Raw genomic sequence first — 18,559 nt, forward strand, 5'->3', positions numbered from 1 at the left:
GGAGCCAGAAATAAGGCAAAAAGCGGCGGAAGCAAAACCTAGAAGCTTGGGAGCCTGGAAAAAAGTTATTCGAAATGCCTCCGGGCACGTACAATCCATTCATTCAGCAAATACCAATAATAGACACGTACGGCAAGAGCCGTTGCGATAGAGACGGCATGCTCTCTGTCTCTGTGCGACGAGGATGGGCATATGTGTGTGCGTGTGTGTGTGTGTGTGTGTGCAGCGAAGAAATGAAGGCATTTGAAAATGGCACAAAACACAAAAGTCAATGAATAAGCAGCCAGTGCAAGTAAAGCAAATTTGCTAAAGACAATGGGACTTTTAAGGGGAGTGAGAGGAAAGCGAAGTGGGAGATGCACAGTAAGAAAAGTCATAAATTTTCACAATTTCATAATACTAGTTTAAAGATAAAGATGTTGTGGTATACATTTTAGTAAACATTTTCCTTAGTTCTAAAACTTAATCAACTCTCTATTCATACTTAATTTTTCTTATGATTCTTTCGTTTTAGAAATAGAAATTGTTCTGCCTGTAATGGAGGGTTTCTGAGGGAAAAGGGACAGGAAGTACGCCCAAGTATGGCACGATGCGACACACATGGCATAAGAAAACAATATGGCAAAACAATTTAGATAAGTTCAAACAACTGCCGTTTTCCCCCCAAATGAACGGCCCCCACTTCGCCTTCAGTTCTGCAGCGCCGGCAAACGCCTTGGAATGAAAATGTTTTTCTTGGTTAGGAATGCTGGGCCTGCAGGGCGAAAAACTATGGAAAACGTCAAGAAAGTAAGTCCCAGCGATGTTATAATAATAGTAGAGTTTTCACCGCCCCCTCCTCCTCTATCCCATCACGTCATTTGACTTTCATCTTTTCCGCCGTGTGCTGCGATCGTTAATCACCACCAGGGGGTTAAGAGGACCACGGGGGGGGTTAAGGGGGCACTCTGTGGGGTTAAGCGGGAGAGCTCCGGACGGAGGAGGAGGAAGTGCGTGCCATCCTGCAAGATCCCATCTCGAAACTCGCCCACGTCATCGTCTCCGGGTGCTTGTGTATATTTGTCATGACATTGCAGTTTTTTAACTTAAGTTGCTATGGAATTTTCATTTTCCTCGGCGAGTACCGAAAATATTTATGGCTGGAAAAGCGAGTGACAGGGAGGGGTAGGTGTAGGAAAATCCAACAAGGAAGTGTAAGAGGAAGCGCTGACAGACAAGCCCCAAAGTAATTTGACCAAGTTCAAAGTAATGTTTTGAGTGCCGGCAATAAAAAATGAAACATTGAGATTAAGCTAAGCGCCCCTTTTAGTCGACATTTCTATTACCGTGTAAAAAAGAAAGCTAACCGGTTTTTTTTTTCTGTTTGTCTTAGTTTTTACGATTTGCCATCGCTTCTTCTTACTGCAATTTTTTATGCTTTCCTATCTGAAGCCATAAAAATACTCAGTGGCTGCCGCACAAAATACTTTTATTTTACGACCTAATTGAGTGATATGAGCCATTTCGCATATGGCCGCAGCTTTAGCTATTTTCCAGGGTACTATGATGCGCAAAAAAGGGAAAAATAGAAATGAAAAGAAGGGGGGAAAACTGCATTCATTCCTTAATGTGCCCCAACAGCTTGTCAAGTCTTTGTTTTTTTTTTTTTTTTTTTGCCCTTTTGTTGTCAGCTTAAGCTGATACCGCCGACCATCGCCATCGTCGGTCCTAGCCCCCTGGTGGACCCTTAACCCCCGTCGCCTCACTAAACACATTAAAACGTCATAATCAACATAATCATAAAGATAATGCATAACAGAACAGCGGGGAGAAATTTGTACGCTGGTCAGCCATTTTTTTTTCTGTTGTTGTTGTTGCTGTTGCCATCTCCCTTCGCTTCCTTTCGCCGCTTTCTTCGCCATTCTCCGCCATTTTCAACCGGCTTTCTCTCATTATTATTTCGCTAAGCTTGGCCACAAAAGGCGACTAAAGCCTGACCTTTGCTTAATTATGGTAATTAGCACACACCAAAAAAAATGCTCAAGTCGCGCCAAAGAGGCAAAACCAAACGGAATGGAACGGAAGGGGACGCAGATCTCGGGCCCAGAACACTGAAAGCAATTTACTTTTATCATTATTGTTCTGGTTTTTCGGTGCGAGCTCTGATTTAATGGTTAAAAAATCAAAATACCTATTTCTGGCAGAAATGAGCAATAGTATTTTCGGTATTTTAGCTCTATCTCGGTCAAAACAAGCAGCAGAACGAAAAGAACAACTGTTTTGTGCTGCTAACGACCAACACTTACCTCCCCTATACCTCGATTTTCGATATTGAGAAAATCAATTTGGGCCCTAATTTCAGATTTTTGATAAGGGGTACCATCATCAAAATGTTCAAAAAAGGGCCAAAAATTAAGTTTCCCAGATTTAAATGCAAACCAATTAGGAATCATGGCAATCAAGTTATGAGCCCTACGAGGTATTACATTCGTAATTTGAACCATTTTAGGCTGTGCTATGGTTAGAAAACTGATTATTTTGTGCTTAAAATCACGTATACGTCGGTTGACAACAGAGAGCCCGACTTTGTTGCCATTTCTTAGCTTTAACTTTGTCAAAACAAGCCGCATAGCTAAAACTATGACTGTTTTGTGCAGCTTACTACCGAAACTTAAATCCCCTATACTTGATTTTATCATAATTGTTGTGATTTTTCGGTGCGAGCTCTGATTTAATGACTAAAAAATCGAAATACCAATTTCTGACAGGAATTCGCTATAGTATTTTCGGTATTTTGGCTCTATCTCGGTTAAAACAAGACGCAGAGCGAAAAAAACAACTGTTTTATGCTGCTTACGACCAACACTAAGTACCCCTATCACTCGTTTTTCGATTTTGGGAAAATCAATTTTGGCCCAAATTTCGCATTATTGATAAGGGGTACCATCATAAAAATTTTTAAAAATGGGCCAAAATGAAATTACCCAGATTTGAATGCAAACCAATTGGGAATCATGGCAATCAAGTTATGAGCTCTACGAGGTATTACATTCCTCATTTGGACCATTTTTGGCTGTGCTATAACCAAAAAACTGATTTTTTTGCGCTCAAAATCACGTATACGTCTGTTGACAGCAGAGAGCCCGGCTTGTTGCCGTTTTTGAGCTCTAACTTTGTCAAAACAAGCCGCACAGCTAAAACAATGACTGTTTTGTGTAGCTAACTACCGAAACTTAACACCCCTTTACTTCCTTTTATCATTATTGCTCTGATATTTTGGCGCGAGCTCTGATTTAAAGGCTAAAAAATCAGGAAACCGATTTTTAATAGAAATTTGCAATACTACGTTCGGGTTCTTAGCTCTAGCTCGGCCAAAACAAGACGCAGAGCGAAATGAACAACTGTTTTGTGCTGCTAACGACCAATACTAACCACCCCTATCATTCGATTTTCGATTTTGGGAAAATCGATTTTGTCCCTAATTTCACATTTTTGATCATCAAAATTTTCAAAAATGGGCCAAAAATTAAGTTTTCCAGATTTGAACGCAAACCAATTGAGAATCATAGCAATCAAGTTACGAGCCCTACGAGGTATTACATTCCTCATTTGAACCATTTTTGGCTGTGCTATGGCCAAAAAACTGATTTTTTGTTGTGCCCAAAAGTATGTTACGTCTTTTGACAGCGGAGAGGCCGGCATTGTTGCCGTTTCTTAGCTCTAACTTTGTTGGGATCCCGAATTTTCTCTCAGTACATTTTTGTAAGCTGGACAGCAGCTGCATCTCTGTCCCAAAGATGGGAATGTGGATGATGACGTTGACAATGACGAGGATGGACCAAAGCTGCTGTCTTGATATAAATATTAAAACGTTAAAAAAACCAAAAGGGCACAGCATAGGTTGATAGGGAAGAGAGAAGCCAAAAGCTGAAAGTGAATTGCTTCCGCATTTTCGTTTGGCTTTAAGCGCTCCTCAAATGGGAGCTACTTCCACCCCAAAAAAAAGCGACCGCTCCACTCTTGCAATAATATTATGCAATATTTGTTTCATTTTGTCTTGGCCTTGTTTCACATTATTTCTTTCATTTTTTACTTTTGCTGCTGCGTTTAATTTGCGTATTTCATTTAATTTGCCGTGAATTTGCGGGCCATTCATATTGTCTTTGTTAAGGAGAATGGCGAGGGTTAAGGCTTTTTGGCTGGAGGTTTCAGTGGGGCAACTTCCGTTGCTGTCAGGCTGAGGTGGGTTCTTTGTTGTGCAAATTAATACAGTCTGAAAGTCAGCAGTCTTAGTTTTGCACTGCAGTTTTGCCCTGAAAACTTCGTTGGTTTTTATTAAGGACAAACTTTTAACAATATTAACCAGGAATTGCGACACAAGGAATCCTGCTTGATATAAAATGATATTAAACCATCTAAACTAAGGTTAGGTAACCTAAAATAATCATCAGCCTATGTCCTGAATCGCTTCTTCTCGGACAATGACCCCGAAAAGGTCAACTGTCTGCGGCTGGCATCAATCTGGCATCAAATGCCGGATCGACTCCTTTGGCCTCATTAAAGTGTTTTACCCTCGCTTACACCCATACACAAACACACACACACATCTACTCAAAGGACGAGGCAAGGACTTGGGGCAGTCAGTAATGTGTAATTTATTGCCTCGCTCAAATTGAAACTAAGCGCCATTAAAAAACAATAAACTAAACATGTAATAAATTCAGACCAAACATGCGCACACATACATTGCGCCTATGTGTGAGTGGTAAATACCGAAAACACACATGCACACACATACACACATACATACATACTCCAACAGCAGCAGCAAAAAAACTGTGCAAAATAAATTGACCAAATCTGTTGGATAAAAGGATTTGAAAGCAATTAATTGCCAGCGCATAGAAGACATCAAAAAATACACACATACTTGTACAATTTCTATATATATATATATATCTATTTCTATTTGCTGCAACATCCAAAACAGCACTAAAACTAACAAGAGTACTAAATTGCACTTGCCGTAATCGATATAAAACAAAAACAAACAACACATTTAGCCAAAACTTATGAAGGGTAAAACTAGAAATTACATTTGTTAACTTGTAACAAGTTAATGGTTTTAAAAATGTTAAAAATTATATATATTATATATTAAAAATTATATATTAAAAACCCCAAAATTGCGATTATCTATTAAATAAGAAATCTTTTTAAATTTTAGGTGTATCTGGTGTGTGTTTTATTCGATTCGATGATATATGATATGATATGATGTGCAGTGTAAAAATGTAAGTATTTTATGTTTTTAACGATAATTTATTTAGTCATCCCTCTCCTTGCTCTTGTGACCCCTATGCAAGTGAATCAGTGGCTTCCTATAGTTCTCGAGACGCCATTTCGTAGAACGCTTTTTACCGATCATCTTCAAAACGCCGCGCAATTTACTTTCACGTAGGCCAGATTTTGCCACTAAACTATCCATGCGTAGAAACTTCAATCCGTTATAGCACTTGATCACTTTGCGATAGTCACTATTAAGGGCCAGCTATGAGTAAATTGATTTGATTTAAATATTATTACTTTTATAATATTGGGCAACTTACTGGCTCATGATTACTATACTCTCGAGTTTCTCCTGTAATCTCCGCATTGTAGGCATCCAAATAGAACTTACTGATGCGCCACTTTGAATCCTTCTTAATGGCAACTCGTTGTAGAGTCTTGCGTAAATTGTTCTTTGACAAATTGGTCCGGCTAACGAGATCCCTGAGGGTCCTGTACTTGCGGCCCTCGAAGGCAGACCTAACGATACGATCCATTTTTGTTTGCAAACGAGATTCGGTCTGCAATATATAACGATTAATTAGTATAGATTATAACTTCAATTCATATATATATATGAAACTCTTACTTTCGAAGATCTTTCCGAACTCGATGTTTGTGGCTGTTCAGCATTTTGCATCTGAATGTGTCTCTCAGCATACTCTTCAGTCATTGGGCGGTATGATTCACGGTTTGGTATCTCATTCGAAATATAATTTACTAGTCGATTCGGTTGCAATGGCTCAATATGCTGTTTAGGGATGTCTCTTTGAACTAAACGCGGTGGATACAACGAACGGTTGTAATCATGCACATCTGGCAGATGTTGCTCACATCTCTTCGGATAGAGATTGGAAGAGGATAGAGATGGATAATTATTCCTTTCCATAGGGTCATCATAATAATATGATTGATTAGCTTGCATAGCCTGTGCCCTTTGATAATATCGTTCATAATACTGATTATATCTGATGCATTCCTCTTCATATGCACTATACGCTGAACGATGCATTGATCGAGTCCTATTATAAACATGATCGGCATATACATGATCATAATACTTTTCCGCATAATACTGATCCGCATAATACTGTTCGGCATAGGCTGCCTGGCTTAACCTCATAGTTGGGTTCATATATAATTTACTAGCTTGCGTCGGATAATCGTTTTGATAGTTTTTATTCAGATAGTGAGCCTGAAATGGTTGAACCCTTTGCTTGAAATTGGACGAGGATGTTGCCTGGGTAGCAATTGTCTTCACTGCAGTCGCTGGTGAAGTCTTTATAGTTGTAGTAGTAGTAGTTTTCGCTTCGGTCGAAGTCGAAGTTGGATTCGGTTGTTCCTAAAATGAAGTAAAAGAAAAGCTTTTATTAGTAAACATTCGCAAATCCATAGGGTTTTCTTACAGTTGGTTCTTTGGTTCCAAGTTTTGGAATTTTAAACTGATGCAACGCGTTTAGTTTTGGATCATTGTTGACAGCCTCATTGGTTTGCTTTGGTAGCTTCATTTTAGCTCTTTCATCCCGGAAAACCGACCACTTGCGTTTCAATGGGGTAAAGGAGTTATCGTCACGGTGCTCCATATCGAGCACAGAAGGTTTGTCAAGACACGGTGCTAGTGGTAGGTCAGAGACTTTGGCTTGCGCTTCTAAATCAGATATTTTTTGCGGATTACTAAGATTCACATTTCCAGACTTTTTTGCTGCTTCAAATATTGGTTTCATATTTACTTCAACAGCTTCAGATGAAGTGGATGCTAAAGACCATCTGCGTTTCGTTGCGGCAGATGGTTTATTTTTTGGTAAAAAAATCCTTGGCTTATTTGGTGACTGAGAATTGGAAGTTTTCAGCCCGTCAGTTTTTATATCAGTTTCCAAAGGTTCGGATTCTAATAGTTTCAACGTTGCCTGCGCATCTTTAGACGTAGATGGTTTCATGTCTAGCTTAAGCGAATCAGGCTCTGTTTTATTTGGAATCGGAATAGGTACAAGTGGTTTCATACCCGATTCCGCGGCCTTAGATACGTCTTTTTCAATGTTGTTATCATAAACTAAAGTCTCGTCTGGTTTTGCTTTCTTTATGGTCTTTGGTGGTAGTGCAAATGAATTTATATCCAATCGTTTCTTCTTTGATTGGGCCTCCTTCTTCTTGGTTGTACATGGTTTCGTACCGAGCTTAGAAATTGCTTTCACAGTTGGCTTACGAATTTTTGGATTAGAGGTCTTTGCACCTGATTTATTTTCTAATTTTCCCTGCCGTTCTATTATAGCTTTCTTAGCGGGTTCCAAAGTCTTGGGAATGCAGAGTTTGGCATCTTGTTCAGGAATGCTCGGAGTACTTGATTGCTTTTCATCTTGTTTCGAAAATGTAGAAGTACATAGCTTTTCTTCTTCTGGCTTCGAAAGTGTAGATGTACATGGTTTTCCATTTGCCTCAAAAAGAGGATTACATAACTTTGGTTCTGGTTCACTATTTAATTTGCGGTTTTTTCGATTTGATGTTGAAGAATTTTTGGGATTGCCTAGTTTAAAATCCGGCTCCGAAATCATATACTCGAATGATTTAACATCTGGTTTTGATACGGAACTCTTACTGGAGTTTGAGCCTGGCTCAGTAGCTGATGATTGGGTGGTCCCAGGTTTTATTGGTCCATCAATTGGCATGAAGGATACTTTTGGCTTGGCAACATTTTTACGATTGTTGGATTTCAAATCAGGGTCTGAAATTTTCACATCGTGTTTCACAGGTACTTCCAGTTGTATTGTTAGCCTACGCTTGCATGGTTCCGAAATTAAAGGATTTCGGGTTTTCGAAACCGTGACACCAGCTGATTTCTTGCCAGTCTGTCTTATTGCTTCGTCCGCCAGAGTCGAAGCCCTACGCTTCATGGCAGCTTTAAAGCTGGAATCATTCTTCTTTGGTTCGGAAACTTCTTGTCTTAAAAAAGCCACCTTTTTCGCATCTGGTTTAGAAATGATCGGATTAGTAGGTTTTACATTTTTATCACTAGCTAATTTTTTGGCCATCGGTTTCACAGGAACGTCGGGATGTGTCGATGACCTACGCTTGCATGCTTCCGAAATTAAAGGATTTCTGGTTTTCGAAACCGATACACCAGCTGATTTCCTGCCAGTCTGTCTTATTGCTTCGTCCGCCAGAGTCGAAGCCCTACGCTTCATGGCAGCTTTAAAGCTGGAATCATTCTTCTTTGGTTCGGAAACTTCTTGTCTTAAAAATGCCACCTTTTTCGCATCTGGTTTAGAAATTATCGGATTAGTAGGTTGCACATTTTTATCACTAGCTAATTTTTTGGCCATCGGTTTCACAGGTACGTCGGGATGTGTCGATGACCTACGCTTGCATGCTTCCGAAATTAAAGGATTTCTGGGTTTCGAAACCGTGACACTAGCTGATTTCCTGCCAGTCTGTCTTATTGCTTCGTCCGCCAGAGTCGAAGCCCTACGCTTCACGGCAGCTTTAAAGCTGGAATGATCCTTCTTTGGTTCGGAAACTTCTTGTCTTAAAGATGCCATCTTTTTCGCATCTGGTTTAGAAATGATCGGATTAGTAGGTTTTACATTTTTATCACTAGCTAATTTTTTGGCCATCGGTTCCATAGGTACGTCGGGATGTGTCGATAACCTACGCTTGCATGGTTCCGAAATTAAAGGATTTCTGGGTTTCGAAGCCGGCTTGCTCACTGATTTCCGGTCACTCCGTCGTATTGCTTCGTCCACCAGAGTGGAAGCCCTTCGCTTCGCAGCAGCTTTAAAGCTGGAGGATTTCTTAATTGGTTTGGAAACTTCTGGTTGCAATGTCTTCGACACTTCAATTGTCTTTGAAAGAGGTAATTGCAATTTAGGTTGTATTGATGCCGAGTTTGGTAAAACATCTGGCAAGTCATGTTTCCCAGGTCGATTGCTTTTCAACGGCATTTCCTTCGGGTTTTGTATAAGCTCTTGATCTTGCTCTTGGTGGTGCATTCTTGATTGTTTAATTATCGGATTAGTAGGTTTTACATTGATATCACTAGCTAATTTCCGGGCCATTGGTTTCATAGGCTCTCCGTGTTGTATTGATGACCTACTCCTGAATGGTTTCGAAACCGGCACACTACCTGATTTCCTGCCACTCTGTCTTATTGCTTCGTCCACCATAGTCGAAGCCCTACGCTTCATGTCAGCTTTAAAGCTGGAATCATTCTTCTTTGGTTCGGAAACGTCTTGACTTAAAGGTGTCACATTGGATCGCAATGTCTTTTCATATTTCCCAGCACAATCGCTATTCGACGGCATAACCTCTTGATCTTGCTCGTCCTTTGGGTAAACCGGGTCTTTCATATAATCCTTCCCATTTCGCCTTCTTGGTTTTCCTGTTGATTCAGCAATTTTAGAAAAATCTGAAATTTTGATATCTAAATTCTGAAATTCTTTCAAGTCAAGTGCATGTTCCTTACTTTCACTGCCTTTATCCACCCGTCCTTTAATTGGTTTCCCGGGGTTCACTTTCGGTTTAGCAATTTTCGGATTACATAGGTTCTCGGTTGGCTCAGAAAGCTGGGAAATATTCTGTTTATCTGGTTGAGTAGCACCACATTTCAGGTCAGGTTCCTTTGACTCGGGCAACTTAATGGCCTTCTGGACAGGCAATCCCAAGGGCATTTGAGGCTCAGATGGTTGTTTTTTCTGATTAGATCCAGAAACTACAGAAGCTTCTAACCATTCCTCGAGTCTCGAAAGTGCCTCCTTGGAAGACGTTTCTGTTTCTGGAACTTTCGATCCTTGTGAGGCTTCAAGGTTTGGTAAATTAGAATTACCGGTCGCTACACTCGATTTGCGGATATATCTTTTAGCCATTGGTCCAGACCTAAAGGGTTTACGGCAAGGTGCTTCTGAACTTGGCGCCTTTGCAGGCTGGCACCTTGGCCTAGATGGCTTTACCGTGAAACCAGAACAAGCTTGGATATTAGTCAAATTCACTGCGGTGGAGACTTTTACTTCAGATATGTCTTTTGGCGTTTGTTTAATCTGAAGTATGAAATGCAAATTAATGACAGACTAGAGAAAATTCTTATAAATATCTTACATATGTACTTGCCACATTAGAATTCGGTTTCGAGTCAGCTCTGTTCTTGCTCGCTGTGTTGATAATTTTTCTCTCTGGCGAGGAGTCCGAAGAGGAAAAGGAGCTCGACGAAATGGCAGAATAATACATTGATTCGGAGCAATCGACAGGCAATGGTAATTGAGGATTCGATTTTTTTCCAGAAAAACAAACTATGGGTGGACCAAATATCTCAACAAACTTAGGATTGTTAACTTGGACTTTTGTTTTAGTTTTTTTGGAATAACCGGCCATTGGTTTTGGGTTTGTGATAGGTTTTTTAGTCGTTGGTGATCCTGATTTGGGCATCTTTGACTGCTGCGAAGCTGGCTTAGGTTGATTTCCTATTGGATTTGCTTTGAAATCAATCGAATTGGCTGAAGAGGTGGTGTTGCATTTTTGAACTTCTCCCGTGACCTGAAAATTAAATAATTAATTATTTTCCTATTAATAATTTTCAACCAGAAATGGTGATATACTTACAACATCAGGCTTCGGCTTCTCTATAGTTTTGCCCTGCGTTTTGCGTCTAGTTTTTCTATGTTTTCCATGATCTTTGTTCTCCGCTGAGGAGATTGAAGAAGACGTGATCAACGGATTATTGTTCTGTTCTGGGGCAGGTATTGCAGTCTTAGGCTGTTTTTCAGCTGACAATCCAGCTTTTGGAATCTCTGATTTCTTAGTTTCATCTGGCAGAGTCGTTGGCAAACGCTTTCGTGTGTAAGATTTACGTGGACCGCTTCCACCTGCTGAATCGACAGATTTGGGATTGCCAGGTGGCATATCTGGTTTAGATGATACAGAATTACTGGCCATCGGCAGAGATTTTAAATTTTCTGGTTTAGACTTCGAATCTGGCTTAGTTTGATTCGCTGGTAGATTGGCTTTTCCTTCAGATTCATCCATTGGTTTTTGATTAATCTGTCCAATTAAAGGAATATTAAATTATTTTATTATTTTTTTAGTAATAATTCGTAGAGATATTCTTACACAATCAGTTTTCGGCGTTGCCCTTGTTTCGCTCTTCAAATTGCGTTTAATTTTCCCATCGTTTCCAAGATCTTTGCTTTGATTCGCTGGTAGATTGGCTTTTCCATCAGATTCATCCATCGGTTTTTGATTAAACTGTCAGATTAAAGGAATATTAAATTATTTTTATTTTTTATTAATAATTCGTAGAGATATTCTTACACTATCAGTTTTCGGCGTTGCCCTCTTCAAATTGCGTTTAATTTTCCCATCGTTTCCAAGATCTTTGCTTTGTGATGAGGAGCTCGAGGTGGGCATGGAGTTCAATGGAATAGGAGGACCATGTGGTTTTGATCCTACAGAAGGGACAGATTTTGGCAATGGCTCGGATTGTTTTCTATCCAGACTTCCCGCTGGTGGAACTTTGGCCTTTTGTGGTTCATATACTGGACCTGATGGCCAAGGCTTTCCATCTAGACTGCCAGCTGTTGGAGCTGTGGAGTTTTGCGGTTCATATACCGGAACCGATGGCCAACGTTTTCCATCTAGACTGTCGGCTACTGAAACTTTGGACTTTTGTGGTTCATATACTGGACCTGATGGCCAAGGCTTTCCAACTAGACTACCCGCTGTATTAAGTTCCATACCTGATTTAGGAAGTATAGGATTGTAGAGCTTCGCATCTGGTTTAGAAAAATGAGATCTGGGTGGGCCGTATTCATCAATCTTTGGATTGCACAGTGGCACATTTGGGTTAGAAAACACAAAATTAGTGGTGATCACATTTTGTTTTGGGCTGGATTTTGGATCCATCGACACTTCTAACAGCTTCGAGTCTGACTCAGCTTGATTAGCTGGGAGATTGACTTGGACATTAGTCGAATTCGCTGCAGTAGAGGCTTTTTCCTCAGATTCGTTTGGAGTATCCTGCCGTAGGAAATAAAAATATTGGTCTTAGCTATCTTTAAATCGGATATTATGACGAACAACTTACATCTTCAGATTTGGGCTTTTCATTAGTTTTCCCATCATTGCCAGGATCTTTGCTCTCTGGTGAGGATCTAAGGGGGGATAGAGACTTCGACTTCGAAATGGATGAGCCAGGTAATGGAGGCTCAACTAGACTGTCCGCTATTGGAGCTTCGGATTTTTGTGAAGCATCATTAGTATTCGCACCATTGGAGGGTTTTTCTTCCGATTTGCTCTGGGGGCTATTCTTAACCTGACATATGAGACATATGAAACTGATAATATATTGTTTTTATAATGATCTTACAGATATACGAACCGTGCCATTTATTTTTCCATCGTCGTCGGGATCGTTTATATCTGATGAGGAGCTCGAGGAGCTCAACGATATGGGAGGAACAAAAAAATCTAGTTCCGAGCTGTTTCTATAATCTGCAGAAACTTTTGGCTTCGAGCCAGATGATGAAGATGAGGAACTCGAACTAGAACTTGATCCAGAAGATGAGCGGGATAAACTGGATCCGGAGGTACTCGATGATGATGAACTGGATGCCTTGGAGGTTCTTGATGATTTGGAAGAGCTCGATGAAGAGGAGGAACCCGACGAACAGGTTGAACAGGATGAAGAAGACGAGCTAGATGAGCTGGATGATCCAGATGAGCTGGATGATCCAGAAGAGCTGGATGATCCGGATGAGGTGGACGAACCGGATGAAGATGATGAAGCAGAAAGTGATCTGAGCAGAGGGCCTACTCTGGGATGAGTAATCGAGCCATCTGCAATCTAAAATGCAAGTTATGAATATGATTTATTTTCTTTTATTTGAAAAATTACGTACCGTAGTATTTTTTTCTGCCTTTCGTGACTTTCGAGACTTTCGTTGCATCTTCTGTTGCATCTTTTTCTCCTGTGCCAGCATATATTCAAGGTTCTTCCCCTTACTTATAGGCCTTGGAGTGGGTTTGATAACTTCAGGAACTCGATTCATGGATTGTGGGTTTGCGGATAGTGGCATCGGTTTTGTTGGTGCCAGCATTGGCATGGGCTTCATAGCTGCTCTTATCGGATGGGGCTTAGCTGGCGCTATCTTAGACATGTCCTTGGGTGGAATGCTTATGGGGGTAGTATCCATGGGTATGGCTTTCATAGGTGCTTGTTCTTTGCTGCTGGCTGTTGTTTTGGTGGATGCTGCAGGTTTCTTTGGATTTTTTGTTGCTGGCTTCGGTTTGGGTACCTTAGGAGGAACGGTTTCCTGTGAGGTTTCAAGCGGCACATCTTTAACCGATCTCTTGTTAATTGGCTTAGTCTTAGGTTCATTTTTAAGCCTCGGAGCATTGGGCTTACTCACATTGCCTGCAATAATAGGAACACTTGGATTTGGTGGTGCAACGGCTGCACTTTTACCTGCTACAGTAGTGGTTTTCGTCATGATATTGGCATTAGTTTGGGCTTGCATGTTGGTTTCCATTACATTCTTACTGCCCATCTTAGTATAAGCTCGCTTGACTGCTGTTTTAGCTTTAAAGGATGTGCTGGGTTTAGGCTGATCTACTGAAGCAGCGGAAAAAGTATTCGAAATTGGTTTTGGATCTGCTTTAGAAGCTTTTCCAGTCGCCTTGGGCTTTAGTGGCATCTCGTTTTCCTTCTCCTCCTTGGCTCTCAACAAGGTTCTATTAACAGGCTTCTGTGTTGGTATGCGATTTTTTGGTTCATGTGCTATACGCCTCGTAGGTTCGGAAACTACTCTATCGGTCAGTGGATAATTTTTCGAATTCGAATTTATTTCGCTTATTGTATTTCCAGCTGGATTAGTAGTAGCTGTAGCAGAAATATCATTTTGATTTTTTGTAATATTCGATGGCTCTTTGACTATATCCTGTGGGCCAATTTGAGTAGTTTCCATAGTATTTAAACTAGCAGTTGATACTTCTTCACTTGCTTTTATCTTTATCTTCTTGGTTGGTATTGTTTCAGTATCTGATGGTACTTCCGGCTCCACGGATACCACTTCTTCCTTCGGTTCATTTTGAATATCCATCAACATGGCTTCCAATTCTCTTAGGTAACAATTATCGACGAGAACATTAGGCATAGGATCCAGAAGGGCAAGCACTGCCAACGGCTGTAAAGAAAAGTTGAAAAATAATTAAAATCGCTGTATCGAAAGGGGTATTCCAAAAAATAAAACCTACGTCTGATAGATCTTGCAATGGTACTGGTACTGATACTGGTTCCATTGGAGAATTCTGAAAGGTAGAAGGTAATAGATTGATTGAGGGAATTTGCAGTTCAGGTGGTAAAAGTTCCATTGGTGAAACTAGCAGTACAGATGGTACTGGTTCTGATGGGGAATCCTGCAATTCAGAAGGTAATAGTCTCTTTGGGGAATCCTGCAATTCAGAAGGTAAAGACCCCAATTGGGAAATTTGAAGTAAAGATGGTATTGGAGTTACTTCTTCTTTAGGGGAAACAAGCAGTACAGATGGTACTGGTTCTGATGGGGGAGCTTCCAAGGTAGAAGGTAATAATCCCATTGGGGAAACTTGCAGTACAGATGGTCTTGGAAGTACTGGTTCTATTGAGGAAACTTGCAGTACAGATGGTACTGGCTCGCATGGGGGAACTTGCAATTCAGATGGTAAGAGTTCCATTGGTGGAACTCGCAGTTCGGATGGTATTGGTTCCAATGGAGCATCTTGCAAGGCAGAAGGTAATGGTTCCATTGCGGTATCTTGCACTCCAATAGCTAATGGTCCCATTGGAGGGGAAATTTGATTCACAGATGATCTTGGTTCCAATGGAGCATCTTGCAAGGCAGAAGGGGGAATTTGGAGCAGCGATGGTACTGCTTCCAATGCGGGAACTTTCAATTGAGAGGGTAATAGTTCCATTGGGGAATCTGTCGATCCAGATGGTAATAGTTCCATTGGGGAATCTGTCGATCCAGATGGTAATAGTTCCATTGAGGAAACTTGAAGTACAGATGTCCTTGCTGGTTCCATTGGTGAAACTTCCGGTACAGATGATATTGGTTCCAATAGAGGCACTGGATCCTTTGGAAGTACTTGTAGTACAGATGGTACTGGTTCTGATGGGAAAATTTGATGTACAGATGGCATTGGCTCCAATGGAGTATCTTGCAATCCAGTAGGAAATGGACCCATTGGGGAAGTTTCATTTACTGATGGTCTAGGAGGTAGTTCTTCATCGATTGGGGTAACATTCAGCACAGATGGTGCTGCTTCCAATGGAGGAACTTGCGATTGAGAGGTTAATAGTTCATTTGATGGAATTGGCGGTACCGTTGGTATTGGTTCGGGAATTCGAGAATCCTGCAATCCAGAAGGTAATGGTCCCAATAAGGAAATTTGAAGTACCGATGGCCCTGTAAGTACTGGCTCTATTGGAGAAACTTGCAGTTCAGATGATTCCGCTTCCAATGGGGGAACTTGCAATTGAGAGGGTATAAGTTCCATTGGCTCTATTGGGGTAGCTTGCAGTACAGTCGGTACTGGTTCCATTGAGGAAATTCGAAGTACAGTCGGTACTGGTTCCATTGGGGTATCTTGCAATGCAGAAGGTAATGATCCCGTTGGGGTAGTTTGCAATACAGATGGTAATGGTACCATTGGTGGATCTGATACTAATGAAATTTCTTTCAATGGGGGATTTTCTTTTTTCCCTAAAAAGTCAGATGAGGCAAATGCATCTATGGGACCCTGTGAAATTGTATCCTTCGATACCTCGCGTAATTCATTTGTTGGATTTTCCATCTTCCCCTGCAATGGGCCTTCAGCCATTTCATTCCCAGATTGAAAAAGATTTTCACCTTGCTGTGTAACAGGACATAGATTTTCATCAAATCCAATGCTGCTCCAATCGAAATTGTTGTCTGGCACCTATTATAACCAATTAAATAAGTTTGAAATTTCAAAATTTCAAAAAACCAAGTTTTCACCTCATACGAGTTTCTGGTTTCCCCATAGGAATCTGTATAGTTCCCATGGTCTTGGTTAAAGTCAAATAATACAGAGTCATCACTTCCTCCAGTTATATATCCGAAACCGGAATTTTCAAATGGATTATTGTTGTCCATATTATCAAGTAAAAAGTCAAAGCCTATCATGTTGCTAATGTCAAACGAGCTAGCCTTTATAGGGTTAACAAAAATTAATCAACACTGATATTGCAAAATGTTTGACAAATTCGAAACACTAAATTATATGGTCACACTGATATGAAAAATAAATTTATTCCACAATATATAGCATAGATATATATATAGATATATATATATATTGCGAAATCTTTATGTATATACAAAACTTACCTGATTTTGGGCAGCTCGCGATGTCGAAGGAACTTCCGAGTCAATCCGGGGAAAAGTATTCTTTGTTCGGAAATTTTGGTTTGGGAAACATGAAAGGATCGAAAAAAAAAAGAGTTACTTAAATGTCCGACAAATAAGTTTTATTTCACGAACCTGGTAATTGGTATTCGTACTAGTACTCGATGGGTTTTGTTGGCTGCCACCGAAGGCACTGAGGTTATCACCTCTTTCCTTCTGATTAGACATCTTAACACCGCGTCGCGTTTGCTAGTTTTCGGTTTTCAGATTTTTGTTAATTTATTTTTTTTTTTTTTTTTTATTTTGTTGAAAGAGCTCCGATTTACTCGGGTTGACTAAACTTATGAAACTGAACACTGAACCGACTGCCGTCTGACAACTCACAACTAAGTGGAAGTATTTGACGTAGGCTACTTCGATTGAATAGATTTTCAGGGATACGTGTTCAAGGGGTGCTTGAAAAACAAAAGCCCTGGAAAAGGCTAGCTTTAGGAACTAAAAGGAGCTATAAAGGATGTTAGTAGGTAAGACTAAAATAGTTTTAGCTGATTTTTCAAAAATAATGTAGAACAAAATAAGAGACATATTGAATCCATTTAAATCTGAGCTAAACATCCTAATACCATTTACCGTCTTATAGCCAGATCTCATCTACCTGCTGGGCTAAATGTTCTGTTTATTAATACAAACTTCAGCTGCGGGGGGAGAGGAGGAGGGGCATATTATATGCTTAGCTAATTTATGTATGTATGCGCGTGTGCATGTGTATGGGATAATTCCGATCGGCAGTTGCATTCAGTTTGCCTTTCAAAACCATGGCTGCTGCTCCCATCGATGGTCAGTGTTATGGTGGCTCCTGTTTGCCATTTGCCTTCATACGCACCGTTGAGCATTGGCATTTGTTTGCCAATGGTCCTGGCCAGGACCTCCTGTGCCTCGTCACGGCTCTAGTTGCAGTTGCTGCTTTTGCTTTTCCTATTGCTGTTGCTTTAGCAGCTCTTGTGGTTTATTATAACTGCATATATCATGCAAATATCCACACAGAAAGGGGGATGAGCTGGAGGTGGGTGGGCGGTAACCAGACTCCCAATTCCCAGTTCCCAGTACCCAGTACCCAGTACCCAGTACCCAGTTCCCGTCTCTACCAAAAAACCCCCTGGAGCAACCGAAAATCCAAACACAAACACAAACATCAGAGGAGAGAGAAGGAGGAGGAGAGGTTAAGGAGGGATCGAGGTCCTTGTATCAGAGGATGTTTGGTTTCTCGGGTGTGGCTGGCCTTTTTTGAGAGCTGCAGTGACAGGTCCTTGCACAAATTCGGTTTTTCGCTCGCCTTCTTTTCCCAGCTCTCGTTTACGAGAATTATTTTATAAATTTTCATAGTTTTCACTTTGATTAAAAGTGCGGTCATGGCTTCTGTGGCCTGGATTTCAGCTATGTTGGCCAGCTCCATTACCATGCGGAAAATGGAAAAGCCGGCCGCAAAAGTGCACGCAACGGAAATCGAGTGAAGTCCTGCGACAGCGTCTTACCGAAAATCCTTTCCAATTTTTAGCTAAGTAAAGGAGAGATGCCTGGCATGATTTATGATGTTTGTTTTTTCTCTCTTTTTCTTCTTATTTGTTTTAGTTCTTAGGTTTGCTTGATTTTGAAATTAAGTCAGGTAAATGGTTTTTGGGGAAAATTGTAAAAGAAAAATAAAAAAATATTTTACAAAATTGTGTTGGTCTTTTCGTCTTAGAACTTGGCGTGCTTTAGTAGTTTAGTTTAAGTTTGGTAGTAGTAGTTAAAAAGGAAGTATTGACAGATAGCATTTAACACTTTCTTAGTTAATACATGTTAATTATATAACAGCAATCAAT

At 40.5% G+C, this 18,559-nt stretch overlaps 2 protein-coding genes across 3 annotated transcripts; both read right to left on the bottom strand.

The window, feature by feature from the left end:
- Positions 1–5,200: 5,200 nt before the first annotated feature.
- Positions 5,201–7,234, bottom strand: LOC108110325. Its single transcript, XM_017219350.2, has 4 exons — positions 6,714–7,234; positions 5,897–6,649; positions 5,589–5,828; positions 5,201–5,530 (listed from the first exon to the last, which is right to left on the bottom strand). The coding sequence occupies exons 1-4, from the start codon at positions 7,029–7,031 to the stop codon at positions 5,306–5,308; spliced, it is 1,536 nt and encodes a 511-aa protein (XP_017074839.1). The 5' UTR covers positions 7,032–7,234; the 3' UTR covers positions 5,201–5,305.
- Positions 7,235–11,684: 4,450 nt separating this feature from the next.
- On the bottom strand, positions 11,685–17,509 carry LOC108110323 (uncharacterized protein DDB_G0284459-like). Of its 2 annotated transcripts, XM_017219348.2 has the most exons (6): positions 16,833–17,509; positions 16,680–16,739; positions 14,542–14,595; positions 13,188–14,471; positions 12,668–13,132; positions 11,685–12,601 (listed from the first exon to the last, which is right to left on the bottom strand). In XM_017219348.2, exons 1-6 carry the CDS (start codon positions 16,923–16,925, stop codon positions 12,356–12,358), a joined length of 2,202 nt encoding a protein of 733 aa, XP_017074837.1. In that variant the 5' UTR covers positions 16,926–17,509; the 3' UTR covers positions 11,685–12,355. The 2 variants fall into 2 exon arrangements, with proteins under 2 accessions (XP_017074837.1, XP_017074838.1); XM_017219349.2 differs by lacking the exon at positions 14,542–14,595.
- Between the last annotated feature and the right edge of the window lie 1,050 nt (positions 17,510–18,559).

This window comes from Drosophila eugracilis, unplaced genomic scaffold (genome assembly GCF_018153835.1).
Source record: "Drosophila eugracilis isolate 14026-0451.02 unplaced genomic scaffold, ASM1815383v1 contig_2147, whole genome shotgun sequence".
Taxonomy (NCBI): domain Eukaryota; kingdom Metazoa; phylum Arthropoda; class Insecta; order Diptera; family Drosophilidae; genus Drosophila; species Drosophila eugracilis.

Bases quoted from the DNA above. Each gene is read 5' to 3' on its own strand.
- LOC108110325 (XM_017219350.2), bottom strand. From the start codon at position 7,031: ATGAAACCAATATTTGAAGCAGCAAAAAAGTCTGGAAATGTGAATCTT. The intron at 6,650-6,713 runs GTAAGAAAACCC...ACTTCATTTTAG, and splicing joins TTGGAACCAAAGAACCAACT to GAACAACCGAATCCAACTTC. The intron at 5,829-5,896 runs GTAAGAGTTTCA...TATATATTGCAG, and splicing joins GTTCGGAAAGATCTTCGAAA to ACCGAATCTCGTTTGCAAAC.
- LOC108110323 (XM_017219348.2), bottom strand. From the start codon at position 16,925: ATGTCTAATCAGAAGGAAAGAGGTGATAACCTCAGTGCCTTCGGTGGC. The intron at 14,472-14,541 runs GTAGGTTTTATT...TTTTCTTTACAG, and splicing joins CATTGCAAGATCTATCAGAC to CCGTTGGCAGTGCTTGCCCT. The intron at 13,133-13,187 runs GTACGTAATTTT...CTTGCATTTTAG, and splicing joins AGGCAGAAAAAAATACTACG to ATTGCAGATGGCTCGATTAC.